This window comes from Ananas comosus, linkage group 6, assembly GCF_001540865.1.
Source record: "Ananas comosus cultivar F153 linkage group 6, ASM154086v1, whole genome shotgun sequence".
NCBI classification, from domain to species: domain Eukaryota; kingdom Viridiplantae; phylum Streptophyta; class Magnoliopsida; order Poales; family Bromeliaceae; genus Ananas; species Ananas comosus.
In genome coordinates this window covers 13,425,311-13,441,090 of record NC_033626.1, presented here as the reverse complement: position 1 = coordinate 13,441,090, position 15,780 = coordinate 13,425,311, and the positions used below count along the sequence as shown (strand labels likewise).

Genomic DNA, 15,780 nt, shown 5'->3' with positions numbered 1-15,780 from the left:
TATTAAGTTTCATAATAAAACTAATTTATTATGATATAAATATACAGTGTCTATATAATTTACCTTAAAATTTATAATCTTAATAAAATTTGGAATTAAATATTGAAATAGTGCTATTGCACCAGAAGGGCGGAATAGTTTTTCTCGAATTATCCTAGGATAACCGAGAATAGCAAAATTTGACCAAAATAAAATATTTCGGTCGAAAAATATATCGCTGGCGGAATAGTAATTTTCATTATCTCCACTTTATTTCTGAACCAAGCAGGGTCTTACACTTTATTATAAAATTTCAATACTCTATGATCTATTAAGAGTTCTGACTTTTTAAAAAAATTTAGCAAGTAAAACTTAACCTGAGTATAAATTTTATACCCATCAGATAGGTGTACAAATAACATTTCTTGTATATCTATTACTGTATATATTTATTGTTATTATATAAAAATAAAATAAAAATTTATACAGTTTTGTGGCATGGTGGTATCTCAGAGTTAGAACAAGAAGTCTTTTTTTTTGAGAAAGAGAACAACAAGTCATTTTACATATATGATACCATATTATCTTTCTAGCTTTTTTACCTAACGTCGGGCTAAAACATTATGGCTGAAATTAAAAAAAATAAAAAAAACTCGACTATTAAGGAGAAACACTGTAATTTTTTAAGTATTATAGAAGATGCTATGTGGAATTAAACATGTATCAATTGGTAATTAAATATAATATACTACTTTAAGAAATGGGAATATAAATAATTAAGATGGACACTTACAATACTTTGTTTAGGATTAATGGTTGAAGGAATTTTGTTATTTTTGTAAAGTTATTACTATTTTTTTTCTCATTTCATATATGGTAATTGTAATGATTCATTATTAATCTCCCTTAGATTTTCATTTGATTATCTTACAAGCTTCATCATTGGCATGATTGGTTGCATTTGTTAGAGGTCAAAAGTAGGCAAACAACAGGCACATCAGTCTTAGTTCAAGATTATGATACAGTAGTTACAGTCCCCTTGAACATATTCTATTGTGCCTTCACATGCAAGCCATACTCTGATTATTATTTTTTTTTTTTTTGGCTTTAAATTAATAAAAAAGTTACATGGTTCCAGTGTTTTTAAGTTTTTCTTCCCCACATATAGTCCTTCTATTTATGCTTCACAATTAATTATCTGCAAAAAAAAGAAAATACTCCAGAATAAATTAAACTTTATATATGATCCCCATTATCTATGTAGCCTTATAAAATATAAATTAATTACCACAATCACTCAAAATCTCCACTTGGACAATTTCCACTTGGGGCATATGTAAATAAACTAATTAGAGAGTGAATCTACATCTACATAGAACTAGCTATCTCTGAGAGTTGGGAGAGACAATTAAGATATTCTCTCGGTTCACCAAAAGTGCTTTATTAAACATTGAAACAACTGTTGTGAGATTGCAAGGGCCACTTGTTTGGTCCAAACTTTCTTGCTAAAGAATTTAACTTGATAAGGAGGTTGGAATCTAACTACGCACTCTTAAGAATCTCGGCCCTTTAACTTTCAAAAAGGACTCTACTAAAACATAGAATCACATTACAGTGAACACGCATTCAGGTATACCACCACCACTTACTAAAGCAGTTAGCCAGTAACTTCCACTTTGGACTGTGAGATTCGATTCGAATGCTGTTTCAAGCAGAACAGACGTGTGCACGGTGACCTACTAAACAAGAAATTTAAATTATCATTTGGGATAAAATTAGTGTTTACTCATCCTTTAACCATGGTTTAATCCCAAGAGAATGACAACATTCCCCATCTTGCTTTTGGTTGGTGGGAGAAAAGGAAAGAGGGGTTGGAAACTCGAGGACTCTGCGTGCATATCTTTGTTAGGATGCCCCTCTCCTTTTCCTTTTCTTTTCCTTTCCCGTCCTCTTTTTTATGTAAATAATAATAAAAAGTATTGCGGGAAAGAATAGTATAATTTGTCCATATGCATGCAACACACTTGGCCTCTCTTGCCCCACCTTTTTTTTGATTCTCCCAAAATGATTCCCTTCTCTTTTAAGACTCAATCCGTTTAAATTTGTTATTTGCAAAATATAATATTTTGGAATTTATGATTGCTAGTTTGAAGGTATTTTCTTTCGTTTTAACTTTTCCTATTCTTTTCTTCTTTAACGAAATAGAACTTAAAATAAAGGAGTTTGACATCATACACCCCAGTTATAAATTGTCCAACAGGTAAACTAAATCAACCGGAACAACCAATAATATCCCACTAGCCGTTACATAGAACAAGACAAAGTGAAATCAAATAAAGCATACTTCTTGCAGATGTGGCATGAATTCGGTCCTTTTTTTTCTATTTTTTTATTTTTATTTTTTTTTTTTTTCCATGGTGTGTTTTAGAACATGGAGGATGCCATCTCAACAACTTCAGATGCAACTTGGTTGTACTCCGACTGCAATTTCTCCTTCACTTCGTCATCTAATTCGCCTTTAGTCGGTTTCGTCATCACCAACACGCAGCAGGTAGGCCTCTTGGTAGCCCCAGCAGTGGCAAGATCCTGTGATCATGAGAAGAAACATCAATGCAGGGAATCAAGCGAACAATCCGTCGCGGGTCGCGTCGCGACTCCTTCAATAAGATTATTTCTACCAGTTTCACATTTATGACTCGTTTCGCAAGGTCAGAGTCGCCGAAAATAACCACTAATAAGAGCCTTTTCACCTTGAAGAAGCAAAGTCTTACAAATTCAAGCTTCTGCTTTGTGGCTCCTGAGCTCATTTTCACTTCATGCCATGGCAAAAGCTCCAAACTTTTTTGATCGCCAAACGCGTGGCAATCAAATGCTAACTCGAAAAAAGGCACTTAATGCCGATTAAAATGCATAGAACTCATTTGCACGGCTGATGAAATCTTGTTTATAAATCAAAGCTTACAAAATTAAATGATAATATTTGCTGGTCATCAGATACTCTATTGGTTGGCAAAAGACAACTCCATTGCGCATTGTAGGCACAAATCAAAACCAGGAAAGAAGATTAAAACAACAACTGACCTCTTTAGAAGGGACATATATGTAAGGGATCCCGGCTTCTTCACATAGAATAGGAACGTGTGTGATCACATCGATTGGAGAGATGTTTCCAGCAATTACACACAACCTGCAAATATCAGTAGAGTAATGCAAGTGAAACAAAATAGAATTTTTATCCAATTAACAGATGGAGAACATATGCCGACCAAATATAGTAATCTTGTTACCAAATTTTAGCTTTTGATGACAGAAAATATGGGCAAATAGATATTTAATATCAAAATAGGAAATTAGCTGAAACCTAACCCACCCAAACTGCACCCCCAACGGGACACTTCTTCTCAGTGCAACAGGTACCGTATGTTCTTTAACAAGCATGTCGAACTTCAAGAATACCCAATATAATCCCCTGTTTGGCGAACAGCTATAATAATAATTCTTCCCACTAAACTCACAGTTGTTCACCGGGCAATGAAAGACTCAGAAAGTAACAGACTCAGTTATTTCATGTCATCGGTCAAGAAAGCCCCTCCATTTACAAATCTAATCACTAGAAGACACCAATAAAAGAGAGAATATCATTGCTAGTAATGACCGGCTACCTCTTCAATTAAAATCTGCTCCCTGTCCATTGTTGCCAATGATTGATATTTACCCGAAGAACCCTCTTCTATTTCATCTTCCTCCCCTTATATTCTATAATCTATAATATCCCCTTTAAGAAACAATCCATCCCTACAAAACCATCTCTGCTCTTGTTAAAACTGCGATTTCTACAAAGGAATAAAAACCTCATCCCTACTTGATGCGGCGAATACCTTCGGATGTCAGCTAGTACTATAGTTTATACTCAATAGTAATGCCTTACTATATACTTTATATTGCAACAAAGTAAGCAGCAAAATAGAACATTTCCAGCAAACTGCACCATAAAGTCGTCCAAATCATATATTCCTCAATCTATCCATAAAGTTCAACAAAGTAGCCGCTGGGGCTTAAACTTGGCTCAAACAGCTGGATTAAATCATTTGCCGGTTATCTGTAAAAGAGTTTTTATATACAGCAACTCTCATCTACAGATTACAATGTCACAACAGATAAGAAGTATATGAGCATAGGAAATACCACTCTTTGCCAAAAAAGGAAGCAATGAAGTAAAGAGTGAGAAAAACTTATACAAATAAAAACTAACCCTTTGTGGCCGCGACGAATACTCTTCACTACTTCTTTTACCCCTCTTTTCAAGCACTTGGATTCAGAAGCTGGGAAAAACAGAGAACAAGCAAAGAAAAAAGATTAAATCGACACCTTAAACTTTCAAAATCAATTCTACAAATGTATGATAAACGAAAAGAAAGGAAATTACAACAAATTGCACGAAAAAAGCAGCTAAAAGCAGATCACAAATAGATTACAACCGTGAACACAATCAATATTAAACAATTTCATTAGGTAACCACAAAATACAATTTTTGCACCGAAACGGCACAAGAATTTGACATACCCAGAAATCTCCATCGCTTAAAGCGAAGGAAAGATAAAAATGCATCTTTGACATTGAAAACAAGGAAATCATACATGAACACGAAAAGATTACCTCTTCTGACGAGCTTAAGGGTCCTCTTGCAGAGCTTCTTTCCCGCGAGGGGCTTCGCAATGGGCATCAGCGAGATCACCTTCTTCCTCTCCTTCAACGATTTCTCCGTCTCGCTGTCGCTTCCCATGGTATGCGATTAGGGTTTTAGCCGTCGCTGAGAGAGCTAGAGTTTTAGCAAAGGGAGTGGGAAGGAGTCGTCGCTCGTAGGGTTTATGGGTTTCGACTTTCGAGGTCGATCGAACTCGGGTTTCGTCCTCCTAAACGGTTTTCGGGTTTGCGGCTCAAAATCCGCCTCTGAAAAGAAAATTTAACCGGTTTATTAATGGGTTTTGGAGCATCTAAATTTAGATGCGCCCGAATCCTCGAAACTAAATGCACCGCCCCCCTTTCATGATACTCTACGTAGAATTTGGTTCACTGCGTCATCTGTGAACCGTCCAGCAAGATACCTCCACGTTTGAGAAATGTTTGAAACGGAGCGCTGCTGTTCAGGGATGACGTGGTGAACCAAGCTCAGGTACTTTTCCAGATTAAGAATGCAGGATTACATCTAACTCCGACCCGCTTTTGAGCCCGATAGGATTTGACGGTCGAGATCTATTCTGAGCCCCAACTCCACGCAGTCTGCGATGCTTTCCCGCCAAAACAACTCCGCCTTCGCCCATTCCCGCCAAAACGAGCCCCTCGCTCCTAACTCCTCAATCGCACGCCCACCCCCGCGTCATTTTGGTTTCACCCCCCACCTCCTCTCTCTCTCTCTCTCTCTCTCTCTCTCTCTCTCTCTTTGTGTGCGCCATTAGAGATGGAGATCAACGAAGAGGCCATGGCCGCTCACAAGCGGGCATTTTTGGATTTCCTGGATCAAGATGTAAGCTTCGTCTCCCCCAATTCCCTATGAATCATTTTCAATCTCTCGGTTTTTCTCTAATTTTTCGTGGATTTCTCTTAGGTGGGCAAGGGTTTCTACATGAAATCCCTGAGGGACATGATCCAGAACAAGCGCCACCGCCTCATCATCGGGATCGACGACCTCCGCAACTACAGCCTCGATCTCGCCCGAAGGTCGAAACCCTAACTTTACTACCCGTACACACCTATCACCTTCGATTTTCATGCCTGTTTAAGCTGACTGAATTGTGTTTCCAGGTTGATTCGTAATCCTGCGGAGTACATGCAACCGATCTCTGATGCTTTGACCGAGGTCACACGGAATTTGGATCCAAAGTACCTCAAGGAAGGGGAGCGTGTCCTCGTGGGATTTAGTGGTCCTTTTGGGTTCCACAAGGTCACTCCGAGGGATCTCATGTCGAGCTTCATCGGCTCCATGGTCTGCGTTGAAGGAATCGTCACTAAGTGTACTCACTCTTAAATCTCCTTAGTACCAATTCCTGTGTTTTCCTGCATTTTGATATCTCAATACTCAAAACAGTTGGTAGTTTGTCAAGAAAATGCAATTTTTTTTTTATTGCGTGCTTTTGCATCACATCCGACTGCTGCAAAGAATTGAACCAGCTGATACGTGTAGAGAGCTAATGTTCTGAATTATATGTTTGACCTCATTGTGTGCTTAAATGAAGGCTCTCTTGTAAGGCCAAAGGTTGTCAAAAGCGTTCACTATTGCCCTACAACAGAGCAATTCACATCTCGCGAGTATAGAGATATCACGTCTTTGGTGGGCTTGCCAACAGGCTCTGTGTATCCAACAAGGGTAATATTCCAATATAATTTCCAGATAGCAATGAAAACACTCATATCCTTGTCGTTGACATTCGCAACATAACGAATTTCTAAATTTATTCAGGATGACAATGGGAACTTGTTGGTGACTGAATACGGATTATGTAAATACAAGGACCACCAGACGCTATCGATGCAAGAAGTGCCCGAAAATTCTTTACCTGGCCAGCTTCCAAGAACAGTGGATGTTATCATAGAAGATGATCTGGTGGATTCTTGTAAGCCTGGAGACCGTCTATCAATAGTCGGGATTTATAAGGCTTTTCCTGGAAAAACCAAGGGCAGTGTGAATGGCGTATTCAGGTTAGTTTAATTAACATACAAGACTTCGGGCTTGTTTGGCTTGGCTGGAGTTTTTGCAGGAGTAGAGGCTTCAAATTGGAGCTTCTACTTTTATGCTGAAAAGTTTGTTTTAGCTTTCTGCCAAAGCAAATACTTCTGATTATTTGTGAGAAAATGCATGGTTTTTGGAAGCTTCTCCTTTCCGGAGCTAGACAAGCTGTTTCAGAAGCCAAAATCAAAATGCAGTCCGGCACTAGACTTGCATATCCATCTTTACTGGTCACAGTTGAATATTTTCTCATAAAGGAAATACCCGTTATGCCTGTAGGACTGTTCTTATAGCGAATAATGTCTCTCTTCTAAACAAGGAGGCGAATGCACCTATTTATTCTTTGGAAGACCTAAAGAGAATGAAAGAAATAGCCAAGAGAAACGATACATTTGATTTACTAGGAAATTCACTTGCCCCTTCCATATACGGCCAACTGTGGATTAAAAAGGCGGTGATACTATTAATGCTTGGTGGTGTCGAAAAGAATCTGAAGAATGGAACTCACTTAAGAGGGTATGATTGCCTTTCAGACTTTCATAACATCATGCCCATGCTATTCCTCGTATTAGTGTTGTTGTGTAGAAGCAAGCTATTCTCCTTCTCTCTATTGTCTTATTTCTTGTCACTTCTTTTACAGTGATATAAACATGATGATGGTTGGCGATCCTTCAGTCGCCAAATCCCAGCTCTTAAGAGCAGTCATGAACATTGCCCCATTGGCTATCTCAACCACCGGGCGAGGTTCCTCTGGTGTTGGATTAACAGCTGCTGTTACTTCCGACCAAGAGACTGGTAAATTTTAGACCATCGCAGTAATTTCAGGTTAAATTCCATCAGAATTTCTTGACCAAAATCATATGGTAGGTGAAAGAAGGCTTGAAGCTGGTGCGATGGTGCTTGCTGATCGAGGTGTTGTTTGTATTGATGAATTTGATAAGATGAATGATCTAGATCGCGTCGCCATACATGAAGTCATGGAGCAGCAGACTGTAACTATTGCGAAGGCTGGAATTCATGCATCACTCAATGCTAGATGCAGTGTGATTGCTGCTGCAAACCCTATTTATGGAACTGTAAGGTTTTATTGCTGATGCGTCTGGACTGTATTGGATTGTCTAACAATTTGTCTTGGTTTCTTGTATCCCTTGTCAAAATTTGTTTAGAGCACTTTATCTTATTGTCATCTTTTTATTTACAGTACGATCGCTCACTGACGCCAACAAAGAACATTGGACTTCCAGATTCGTTACTCTCCCGTTTTGATCTGCTTTTCATTGTTCTTGATCAAATGGACCCTGAAATTGACCGGCAAATTTCAGAGCATGTCTCTCGTATGCATAGATATTGTGCAGATGATAGGGGTAATAGTTCTTTTTAAACAGTTTTTGACTTCATACTGGAAATAAGAAATCCATTTTGTTGTTTCTGCTTTCCTTACCCTGTTATATATGTCTATCTTTAAAATCTAGGAATTGGGTCCCTTGATAAAACTTCAAGATATACGGAAGAAGATGACGGTGATGCCAATGCACCCATTTTTGTGAAATATGATAGGGTGCTTCATGGGCAGAAAAGGAAAAGGGGTAAGAAGGATAAACATGAGATGCTTACCATCAAATTCTTGAAGAAGTACATCCATTATGCCAAGAATAGGATTCAACCGAAGCTCACGGATGAGGTAATAATTACTTCATTCCCTTGATTTGTTTGTGTAGCTTATGAAAATAAAGAAGTCCTGCCTTATTCCACTATTAAATGTTTTTCTTAATCTTTTCTGTTTTTCAATTAAATGTTGGTTTCATGCTATTGTTTTACTCATTTGTAGGCATCTGATCATATTGCAACTTCATATGCCGAACTTAGGGATGCTGGTGCCACTGCAAGGGTTGGTGCTTCAAATGCTTTGTTAAATAGTTAATTTCATCTGAAATAAAACTGGCGACCATATTTTCTCAAACTACTTCTTTGTCTTCAGTCTGGAGGAGGCACCCTACCAATTACAGCAAGAACCTTAGAGACCATCATTCGCCTCTCCACTGCTCACGCCAAAATGAAGTTGAGAAATGAGGTACTTTTTTCCCATATGAGGAAGATGGGCTAATGATTTATGTCGGTTATTTGAATTGCTCAGTTTATTTGCTAAATCATATTGATATGAACTAGCTTTACTTGAAAAAGAAATCATGTTGTATAAATCAGCTCTTCTGTAAATATAACTTAACAGTTCACGGATTTAGCTTTATGTTTTCCAACACTAGACCTTTTCAACAAATATATCAATCACAGTTTTGCCCCTTTGTGCACACTGCATTAAGCAATACATGCATCAATACAGGTTCTGATGACTGATGTAGAAGCTGCTCTGCAAGTTCTAAATTTTGCTATATACCACAAAGAGCTGACTGAGATGGAAGAGCGTGAGCAAAGAGAGTTGGAGCTGAAGCAGAAAGCAGATCATGATGCTCATGAGAGTGGTGGAAATGCTGGTGGAAGGTATTAGGTTATATTTACTGTCATTTTCAGTCAATAATTAATCTCTTTATGCTCATGACTAAGTAATCTTGGTTGGGAAGAGCCAAATGGTTCCCTTCAAAGAAAAAGAAGAATTTTTAAAGCTGGAATAGCTTTTATTGTCAGCTTTTTGACTCCTGACTTTTTAAGAAAGCCTCGTATGTTATTCTACATATTATCTCTGAAAAAGTTTGACCCACACCATTCAAAATTGTAGACAGGTATACTGTGTAACTTCCAAAGTCCGATGTCAATAGGTTGGGAGCAAATCAAGCACTCTACTCATCCTAACTATCTTGTTTAGCAGTACCGACCGTATCTAGCATAGTTGATTAAGGGCTTGATAGTTGGTACTTGAGGTTTCAAATTTGAAGTCTCATTGCTTCACATTTTCAACTGAGTTTATTTTTTAAAAATGAACGAAGTGGGTAATATACTACCTTTCTCTCTAAAAAATAATAACAATAAATCTTGCTTAGCACTATCTACAGCTGTCACTGTCATCTATCAGACGTAATATCATAGTAATAGCAATCTCTTTCATTTCTATGCGAAAGAAAAGGCAATTGCTAACATTCTTCCATCTTTTTCTTCAGCGCGGGAGGCGACCCAATGGAGGTGGATGTGGACCATGTTTCAGATCATGAGGATTTATCTGCAGAGAGGTTCCTATCCAGATCAAATTGGAAACATCAGTTTACATTTTCAGCTTAGAACTTCTTGCTCTTTTAGTAACCCTGTTTTGATTATATAAATCTGCAGAATTGAAACTTTCGAGTCCATATTGGGTCAGCATGTTTTGGCTAACCACTTGGATCAAATATCAATTTCTGAGATAGAGCAATTGGTTAACAGAGAAGCTGCAGCACCTTATACAAGACGCCAAGTTCAGTCCATCTTGGAGGTAATCTCCTTATGACCATTTTCTTTCTGTGTCAAATTTCAATCGGGTTCCTCAACCTTTTAGCTCAGTTTTAGTTTGGTACCCATGTTTTTCAACATTTACAAGTTGGTCCCTGGCATTTGCACTCTGTTGCATTAACCATATTGCATAATTTGAACCGCCCACTCATTACTTACATGGCTATTAGGTAGGTACTTTGTCGATTTAAAATTTTGGGGGTCTAAATAGTAACCATGCTAAATTGTTGAGGAATCTTGATTAGACATGCACTTTAAAACCTCTCATGGGAATACTGGAAACGAAATGCTGAATATGTTTATTACTTTTCTACAGAGAATGCAGGATTCTAATAGAATAATGATAAGGGACGGAATAGTCCGAATCATCTAATCAGCTATGAGAATCAGCATTTCTGGAGGTTGAACTGGGCTCCCTTAGAATTTCTCCTTATGTTAAAGATTGCAAGTTCTCTATTATTACCGCCCACCTCTCAATGGCAGATCCAGCGAACTATCAATGATCCCTGTATGGAGCTCCATCTTACACTGGAACTTGCTTCACAGGGTTGTGGTGGGAAGATGTAATGCAGATGATGCTATTGTTTCCGGCATAAAGCTACTCAGAAGAGCATAGCAAATGTGTTATTTTAAGCCATTTGTTTCACAGACCAAAAGCACTGAAACTTCTGCTGTAATGTATTTTAAAGTTCTGTGTGTTTTTTATCTAATGCTATAACAATTGTCAGTTTGAGGGGTAAGTCAGCTATAATTTATTCTGTCAAGCAGCAATCTCAATATTTTGATATTTTAGATTTGAGGATATTTTGAGAATTTTGTTGTATTGCCACTATGAATTTATCTAAACCGTTCATAAATTGTGACCATGAAAAAAATTTATTGGAATAGTGGTTAAGTTAATCGGATTATTTGCTTTGCTTCCAAGTAAGCCAACGTCCAGCTTCATTTTTATTTTTAAAATTTTTATTAATTTCAAATGTTATGAATTAAATTTGTTCGGTTAAATTGATAAAATAATTGATGAATTTTAATCTCTCGCAACCCACAAACTAGAAGTTGGGCCGAGGAAAAACATAGTTCGGCCCAAGTCCATTTTATATAGGCCCACTCGGCAATAGAGAACGGGCGAAGCGTGGTGCGTTGGGGCCCGCAACTTCTACTTGGTTCGGGCGCGCCCCCTAACGGGTCACGCATCAGCCGAGTTTGGGCCCAAGAGAGTGGGCCCCACAACGCGACCTCTCCTTCTCCGTATTCGTCTTTCGAACGTCTAGGGTTTTGAGGTGCCCACTGTCCACTAAAAGAGTAAAAGCCCCACGCTCGGTGGCGGAAAATCCCCAAATCCCCATCCCCAGCGGGGAGTCGTCCTAAGTTTAATCAACGCGCTATCTCGATGTTATTGTAGGTCGTCTTTGAAAGTTCGATCGAACCTAGCGCGCTTGTAATCAACAAAGGCTTCGATCTCATTCGATGGGAAAAGGTTTGTGATTTAATTGCTATTTAGCTTCTCTTTGATGCGAATGATTATGAAGAATACATATTTCTTGCGTAGAATTTTTGGTTTTTGAGGGGATTTTTGTTCTTGAGAATTGGTTTTTTTAGATAAGAAAATTGGACGAGGAGAAAAAAGGGATAAAAAGGCGCTGCTTAAAGTGAAATCGAAGGAACTAAAAAAGAGGAGAAATCTCGATGAAACAAGTATAGGAATTGGTGTTTCTCCTGAAAAAGAGCTCAAAAACGGGGCATTGAAAGGTGCGATATTGATAATTCATCAAAAAGAAGTCGATTTCCTGCATAGCTCGATTTCTAGGGTTAATGCTTTCCATTAGCTTTATTTCGCCGTTCTTGGTTAATTAGTTTGATTCCATCAATTCTATGAATTCTAGGGTTTGTTGATTACTTGGTCAGCTCGTATGAGCTTTCTTTTGATGTGTTTTGGAAATATAATTGTGAATGAATTTTCTGAATGAAGATTAATTAGTTCTCCTACAGTTGTTGAACTGATAGAGTGTTCATAAGAAGCAGCTATCAGGTGTTTTAATAGAAAATTGCAGAATGTGGTTAATCACTTCCAACTTTGTCGTTGTGCTGCTTTATCGATTCGCTTTATAAACATACTTGTAGAGATATTTTCTTGATTATGTAGGTGATTATAGTTTTAGACTTTTATTTTGTAGCATAGATTCTTACTCTTGCTTTTCTTCATTTTGCTGTTAGATAAGAATGACCGAGCAGTGGGAAAAAGCAGGAAAAAGGTATTAAGTAAGTTCAAAAAGAGGAAAGTAAAAGAGAAGAGTTATGTAGACGCTGCGGATGCTGATAGGATCCCTACTGGAAATGAAACCAAAGCAATCTTAACAGGTGTGAAGTTATATTCATTATGTATGCTACTTACTTTTCATTCTTGGATATAGTGAATTTGTTTGCTTTCAGAAAAATTCCTAGTTGCAAACGATCACTCAGTTTTTGTGCTAGGATTATAATGTTACATGCTTGTCTCCTAAATAACTGATAATTATTCTTTAAAATCCGACTTGATTAGAATATTGATAACCTTCTCTTTGATTATCATTAGTTGTACTATTTTCTTCTTCCTGATATTATCAGTTTTTTGTTGACCTGATTTTCTGTATATTACTTCAGCAAAGTACTGTGCTTGTAAAGCAAAAAAAGATTTTACATTTTTTCAACCTTCCTCCATATTATGCTTCCCAGATCTGGCTGCTGCGCATTTTGAACATAACTCTCTTTTCTCATTGTGTTGTAGATGACAATGTAAACAATAATGCTGGAGATCTCAGCCAGCTTGAATTGTCGAACAAGGTTTGTGGTTCTAATGAGCCTGTGGAAGCAAATATTGGAGTGAAAAGAAAAATTAGTGAGTATCTAATCTTTATGTTTCCGTTCTTCAAATTCTTTTGTGCTCAAATGTCACTTAAATATAGAAAGATACTCAAACTGTTTTCCCCCCCTTCTGTATCACTAACAGAGAAGCTTAAAAAGGTAGGAAAACGTAAGAAGGATCAACATGTCAGCAAGGAGAACAAGTTCGTCAAAAGTCTTGGTGACGTAGACAGTGAAAAAGTCGATCAGATCTCAGCAGTTGATGAAGATTGTTCAAGAGGAATGAAAAGTATTGAACCCCCTTTCTAATAATTATACAGTTGATCAAGTTCTCCACTATGTTGCTACTTGTGTGACGTCATCCTCTTTCTATCATCTGTTTACAATTTAACAAAAGCCGAGACTTTCAATTTTCAACTTCTTTCCTTATTATACACAGGTTAAATTGCAAGCAGGAATTAATTCAAAACTTGTACATGCCTAATTAATAGTTCTATGGTTCTTGTTGTAAAATAGGGCATACACTTCACCTACACTTCTAATTTGTTATGTGAAATGACTCATGCACTTATATATGCATATCATGCTAGAGTCAAGATTTCGTGCACTTAAAACTCTACTACCTTTTGCCATTTATTTTGTTCGATCTTAGTATGCTATTGACTTTTTATGTCTTGATTGAATCCATTTTACATTTAATCCATCCCAATTTGTTTAAAACATGTTACTAGTTGCTGTATACTAAATTTTCCTCCTTTCAGAACAATGTATTCTTATCCTGGGTTTATCTATGCATATCATGGAACGAAGCTGATCTACATAATTTTAACAGAATGGCTCATTGAATATAAGCAAAATAGACCGGGATTAAAAGAATTGCAGCAAAGAATAGATGATTTTATAACTACTTACGAGGAGCAACAAGAACAGGTACGTGTCTTGCGTTCTTCAACTGCCTCACACTCTATTTTCTTGTATAACTTGGAATTAGAAAATGATAGAAGTACACTATTAATACACTTGTGTATTTCTATGAGACTGCTCGGAAAATCCAAGGTCTAGGAATCTCTTTCCTAAAATTTCTGTTACTCAACAGTTTTGATTTCATACGCGTGTGAAATAAAATTGTATATGTAGCTTTACGCTGTGATGTCATTTAAAGGTTGTCTTAAATATGTGTTCTCTCTTATAATTGGTAAATACAGGAAAGGAGGGAAAAAGAAGCACGTGCTGCAGAGGGAGGTTGGACTGTGGTGGTGCATCATAAAGGGAGGAAGAAAACAACGGATGCAGAAAGTGGTGTAACTGTGGGCTCTGTCGCCCAAGCTGCTGTCGTGGACAAAATAGAGAAAAAGAAAAGCAAGGAAGTCGCCCTAGATTTCTACAGATTCCAGAAGCGGGAAGCTCAGCGGAATGGTAAGTTGAACTTCAGTGGAAAGATATTGAAAATTAACAATTATTTTGGTTATTTGATTTGTGCCCTAGTTGTTTTGTTTGTTCTTGTTACCAGTGATTTTTTGCGTTTTTTTAGTAATGAATAGCTGGTTATAAAATAGGTGGTTAAAAGTTTCATAGAATACTGTACCATATAGAAATGGCATTGGGTATCTATGTAATGAATAGCTGGTATTGTCACTTATTTTGATGGATTGGTAGATGAGAATACTTGTTATGATTGGAGTTTACTTTTTCCTGTTTGGATCTTGGTTGTTGGTATTACATTTCACGCAAACATATCTATCAAGTATACAAAAAAAGAATGTGAATGAGATATTTAGGGAAATTAGCTGGCAATGATGGCTTCAGAACCACTTAATGTGACAAATTTAATGGCACAGACAAGATCCGAACTTAAAATTCTGAAAGAGAAAAAAGTGTATGGTTGAATTTGATGGACTTACCTTGTCAAAATCAATGTAAGTATGAAATATAGTGATTTGATAGTAAATTCTTGTAGTAATAAGATACTTGGATGAGAAGTGCCTGTTCGTTGAACCTGGTATTTACTACCAGTATGAAGCTTACTGCCAAAGATCTCAATAATTGATACTAGACCATATTGTAATTAGAGAATCATTATTGTGACCTTACTGCTAATTTTTCTCTTTTGTTTTATCTATTCGGTTAAACTCAATCGGTCGTAAGCTAATTCCAAATTGTGATTTTTCTGTTGCAGAGGTGATGATGTTACGGAGCAAATTTGAGCAGGATAAGAAACGCATTCAGCAATTGAGAGCTGCCAGGAAGTTCCGCCCTTATTAATTAATTATTCACTAATCTTAATCTTTAAATTTTTCCCTGGGGAGTAAGTTGATAGCGGAATGCGTTTGCCCATTGTCTTGACTTGTTGCGAATCGTCATAGGTAAAAGAATTACTCTCAACAACCTCTAGCTGTAGGGTAAAAATAGGGCAGCTTATGCGGTTGGTAATACTACATCTTTTCTGGGCACGGCCTTACAGGAATGCTTGCAAGAAGTTTATGACATTGCGGCTATTGAAATCCCGATTAAGGTTATGATTTTTTTTTTGCCCCAGATTTAATCATATGGTTGCTCAGTTCAATACTGTGAGCTGTAGTTATATACTTGTCTCTGTGCGAGTAATTCATTTGCAGCAGCTGAAACATCATGTTCTTTTATCCCTGCCTTTTGTTGCATGATCTGTTGACTTATACTCTTTCCTCAGCTTTTTTAAACCAAAAATCAAATGACATTTTATTGTAGGTGAGCTTTAATGGATGATGCGTAAACGATCTTCACTGTGTATGCCTCATTCAGGTCGGAGACCCGTATGAGCTAA

At 37.3% G+C, this 15,780-nt stretch overlaps 3 protein-coding genes across 5 annotated transcripts; 2 read left to right on the top strand and 1 right to left on the bottom strand.

Annotated features, from left to right (window-relative positions):
- LOC109711270 (H/ACA ribonucleoprotein complex subunit 2-like protein) lies at positions 2,188-4,844 on the bottom strand. Its single transcript, XM_020234227.1, has 4 exons — positions 4,637-4,844; positions 4,232-4,301; positions 3,061-3,166; positions 2,188-2,565 (listed from the first exon to the last, which is right to left on the bottom strand). The coding sequence occupies exons 1-4, from the start codon at positions 4,761-4,763 to the stop codon at positions 2,404-2,406; spliced, it is 465 nt and encodes a 154-aa protein (XP_020089816.1). The 5' UTR covers positions 4,764-4,844; the 3' UTR covers positions 2,188-2,403.
- LOC109711407 (DNA replication licensing factor MCM3) lies at positions 5,326-10,910 on the top strand. Of its 2 annotated transcripts, XM_020234421.1 has the most exons (17): positions 5,326-5,504; positions 5,586-5,698; positions 5,783-5,991; positions 6,214-6,344; positions 6,438-6,676; positions 6,984-7,220; positions 7,345-7,499; positions 7,572-7,780; positions 7,906-8,068; positions 8,177-8,385; positions 8,533-8,592; positions 8,683-8,775; positions 9,043-9,200; positions 9,815-9,883; positions 9,981-10,122; positions 10,456-10,540; positions 10,623-10,910. In XM_020234421.1, the coding sequence occupies exons 1-16, from the start codon at positions 5,439-5,441 to the stop codon at positions 10,510-10,512; spliced, it is 2,310 nt and encodes a 769-aa protein (XP_020090010.1). In that variant the 5' UTR covers positions 5,326-5,438; the 3' UTR covers positions 10,513-10,540; positions 10,623-10,910. The 2 variants fall into 2 exon arrangements, with proteins under 2 accessions (XP_020090010.1, XP_020090009.1); XM_020234420.1 differs by having other exon boundaries at positions 10,456-10,910.
- LOC109711268 (ribosomal RNA-processing protein 7 homolog A) lies at positions 11,401-15,619 on the top strand. 2 transcript variants are annotated; one of them, XM_020234223.1, is made up of 8 exons: positions 11,401-11,616; positions 11,739-11,888; positions 12,354-12,497; positions 12,904-13,014; positions 13,126-13,269; positions 13,813-13,910; positions 14,186-14,396; positions 15,157-15,619. In XM_020234223.1, the coding sequence occupies exons 1-8, from the start codon at positions 11,607-11,609 to the stop codon at positions 15,240-15,242; spliced, it is 954 nt and encodes a 317-aa protein (XP_020089812.1). In that variant the 5' UTR covers positions 11,401-11,606; the 3' UTR covers positions 15,243-15,619. The 2 variants fall into 2 exon arrangements, with proteins under 2 accessions (XP_020089812.1, XP_020089813.1); XM_020234224.1 differs by lacking the exon at positions 11,739-11,888.

What these genes read in the sequence shown, in the direction of transcription:
- LOC109711270 (XM_020234227.1), bottom strand. Translation starts at nt 4,763, where the DNA reads ATGGGAAGCGACAGCGAGACGGAGAAATCGTTGAAGGAGAGGAAGAAG. An exon ending in ATTCGTCGCGGCCACAAAGG is followed by an intron (nt 3,167 to 4,231) that starts GTTAGTTTTTAT and finishes TGATATTTGCAG; the next exon opens with GTTGTGTGTAATTGCTGGAA. An exon ending in TATATGTCCCTTCTAAAGAG is followed by an intron (nt 2,566 to 3,060) that starts GTCAGTTGTTGT and finishes TCATGATCACAG; the next exon opens with GATCTTGCCACTGCTGGGGC.
- LOC109711407 (XM_020234421.1), top strand. Translation starts at nt 5,439, where the DNA reads ATGGAGATCAACGAAGAGGCCATGGCCGCTCACAAGCGGGCATTTTTG. An exon ending in AGTGTGAATGGCGTATTCAG is followed by an intron (nt 6,677 to 6,983) that starts GTTAGTTTAATT and finishes TTATGCCTGTAG; the next exon opens with GACTGTTCTTATAGCGAATA. An exon ending in AAGTTCAGTCCATCTTGGAG is followed by an intron (nt 10,123 to 10,455) that starts GTAATCTCCTTA and finishes ACTTTTCTACAG; the next exon opens with AGAATGCAGGATTCTAATAG.
- LOC109711268 (XM_020234223.1), top strand. An exon ending in AACCAAAGCAATCTTAACAG is followed by an intron (nt 12,498 to 12,903) that starts GTGTGAAGTTAT and finishes ATTGTGTTGTAG; the next exon opens with ATGACAATGTAAACAATAAT. An exon ending in GCGGGAAGCTCAGCGGAATG is followed by an intron (nt 14,397 to 15,156) that starts GTAAGTTGAACT and finishes TTTCTGTTGCAG; the next exon opens with AGGTGATGATGTTACGGAGC.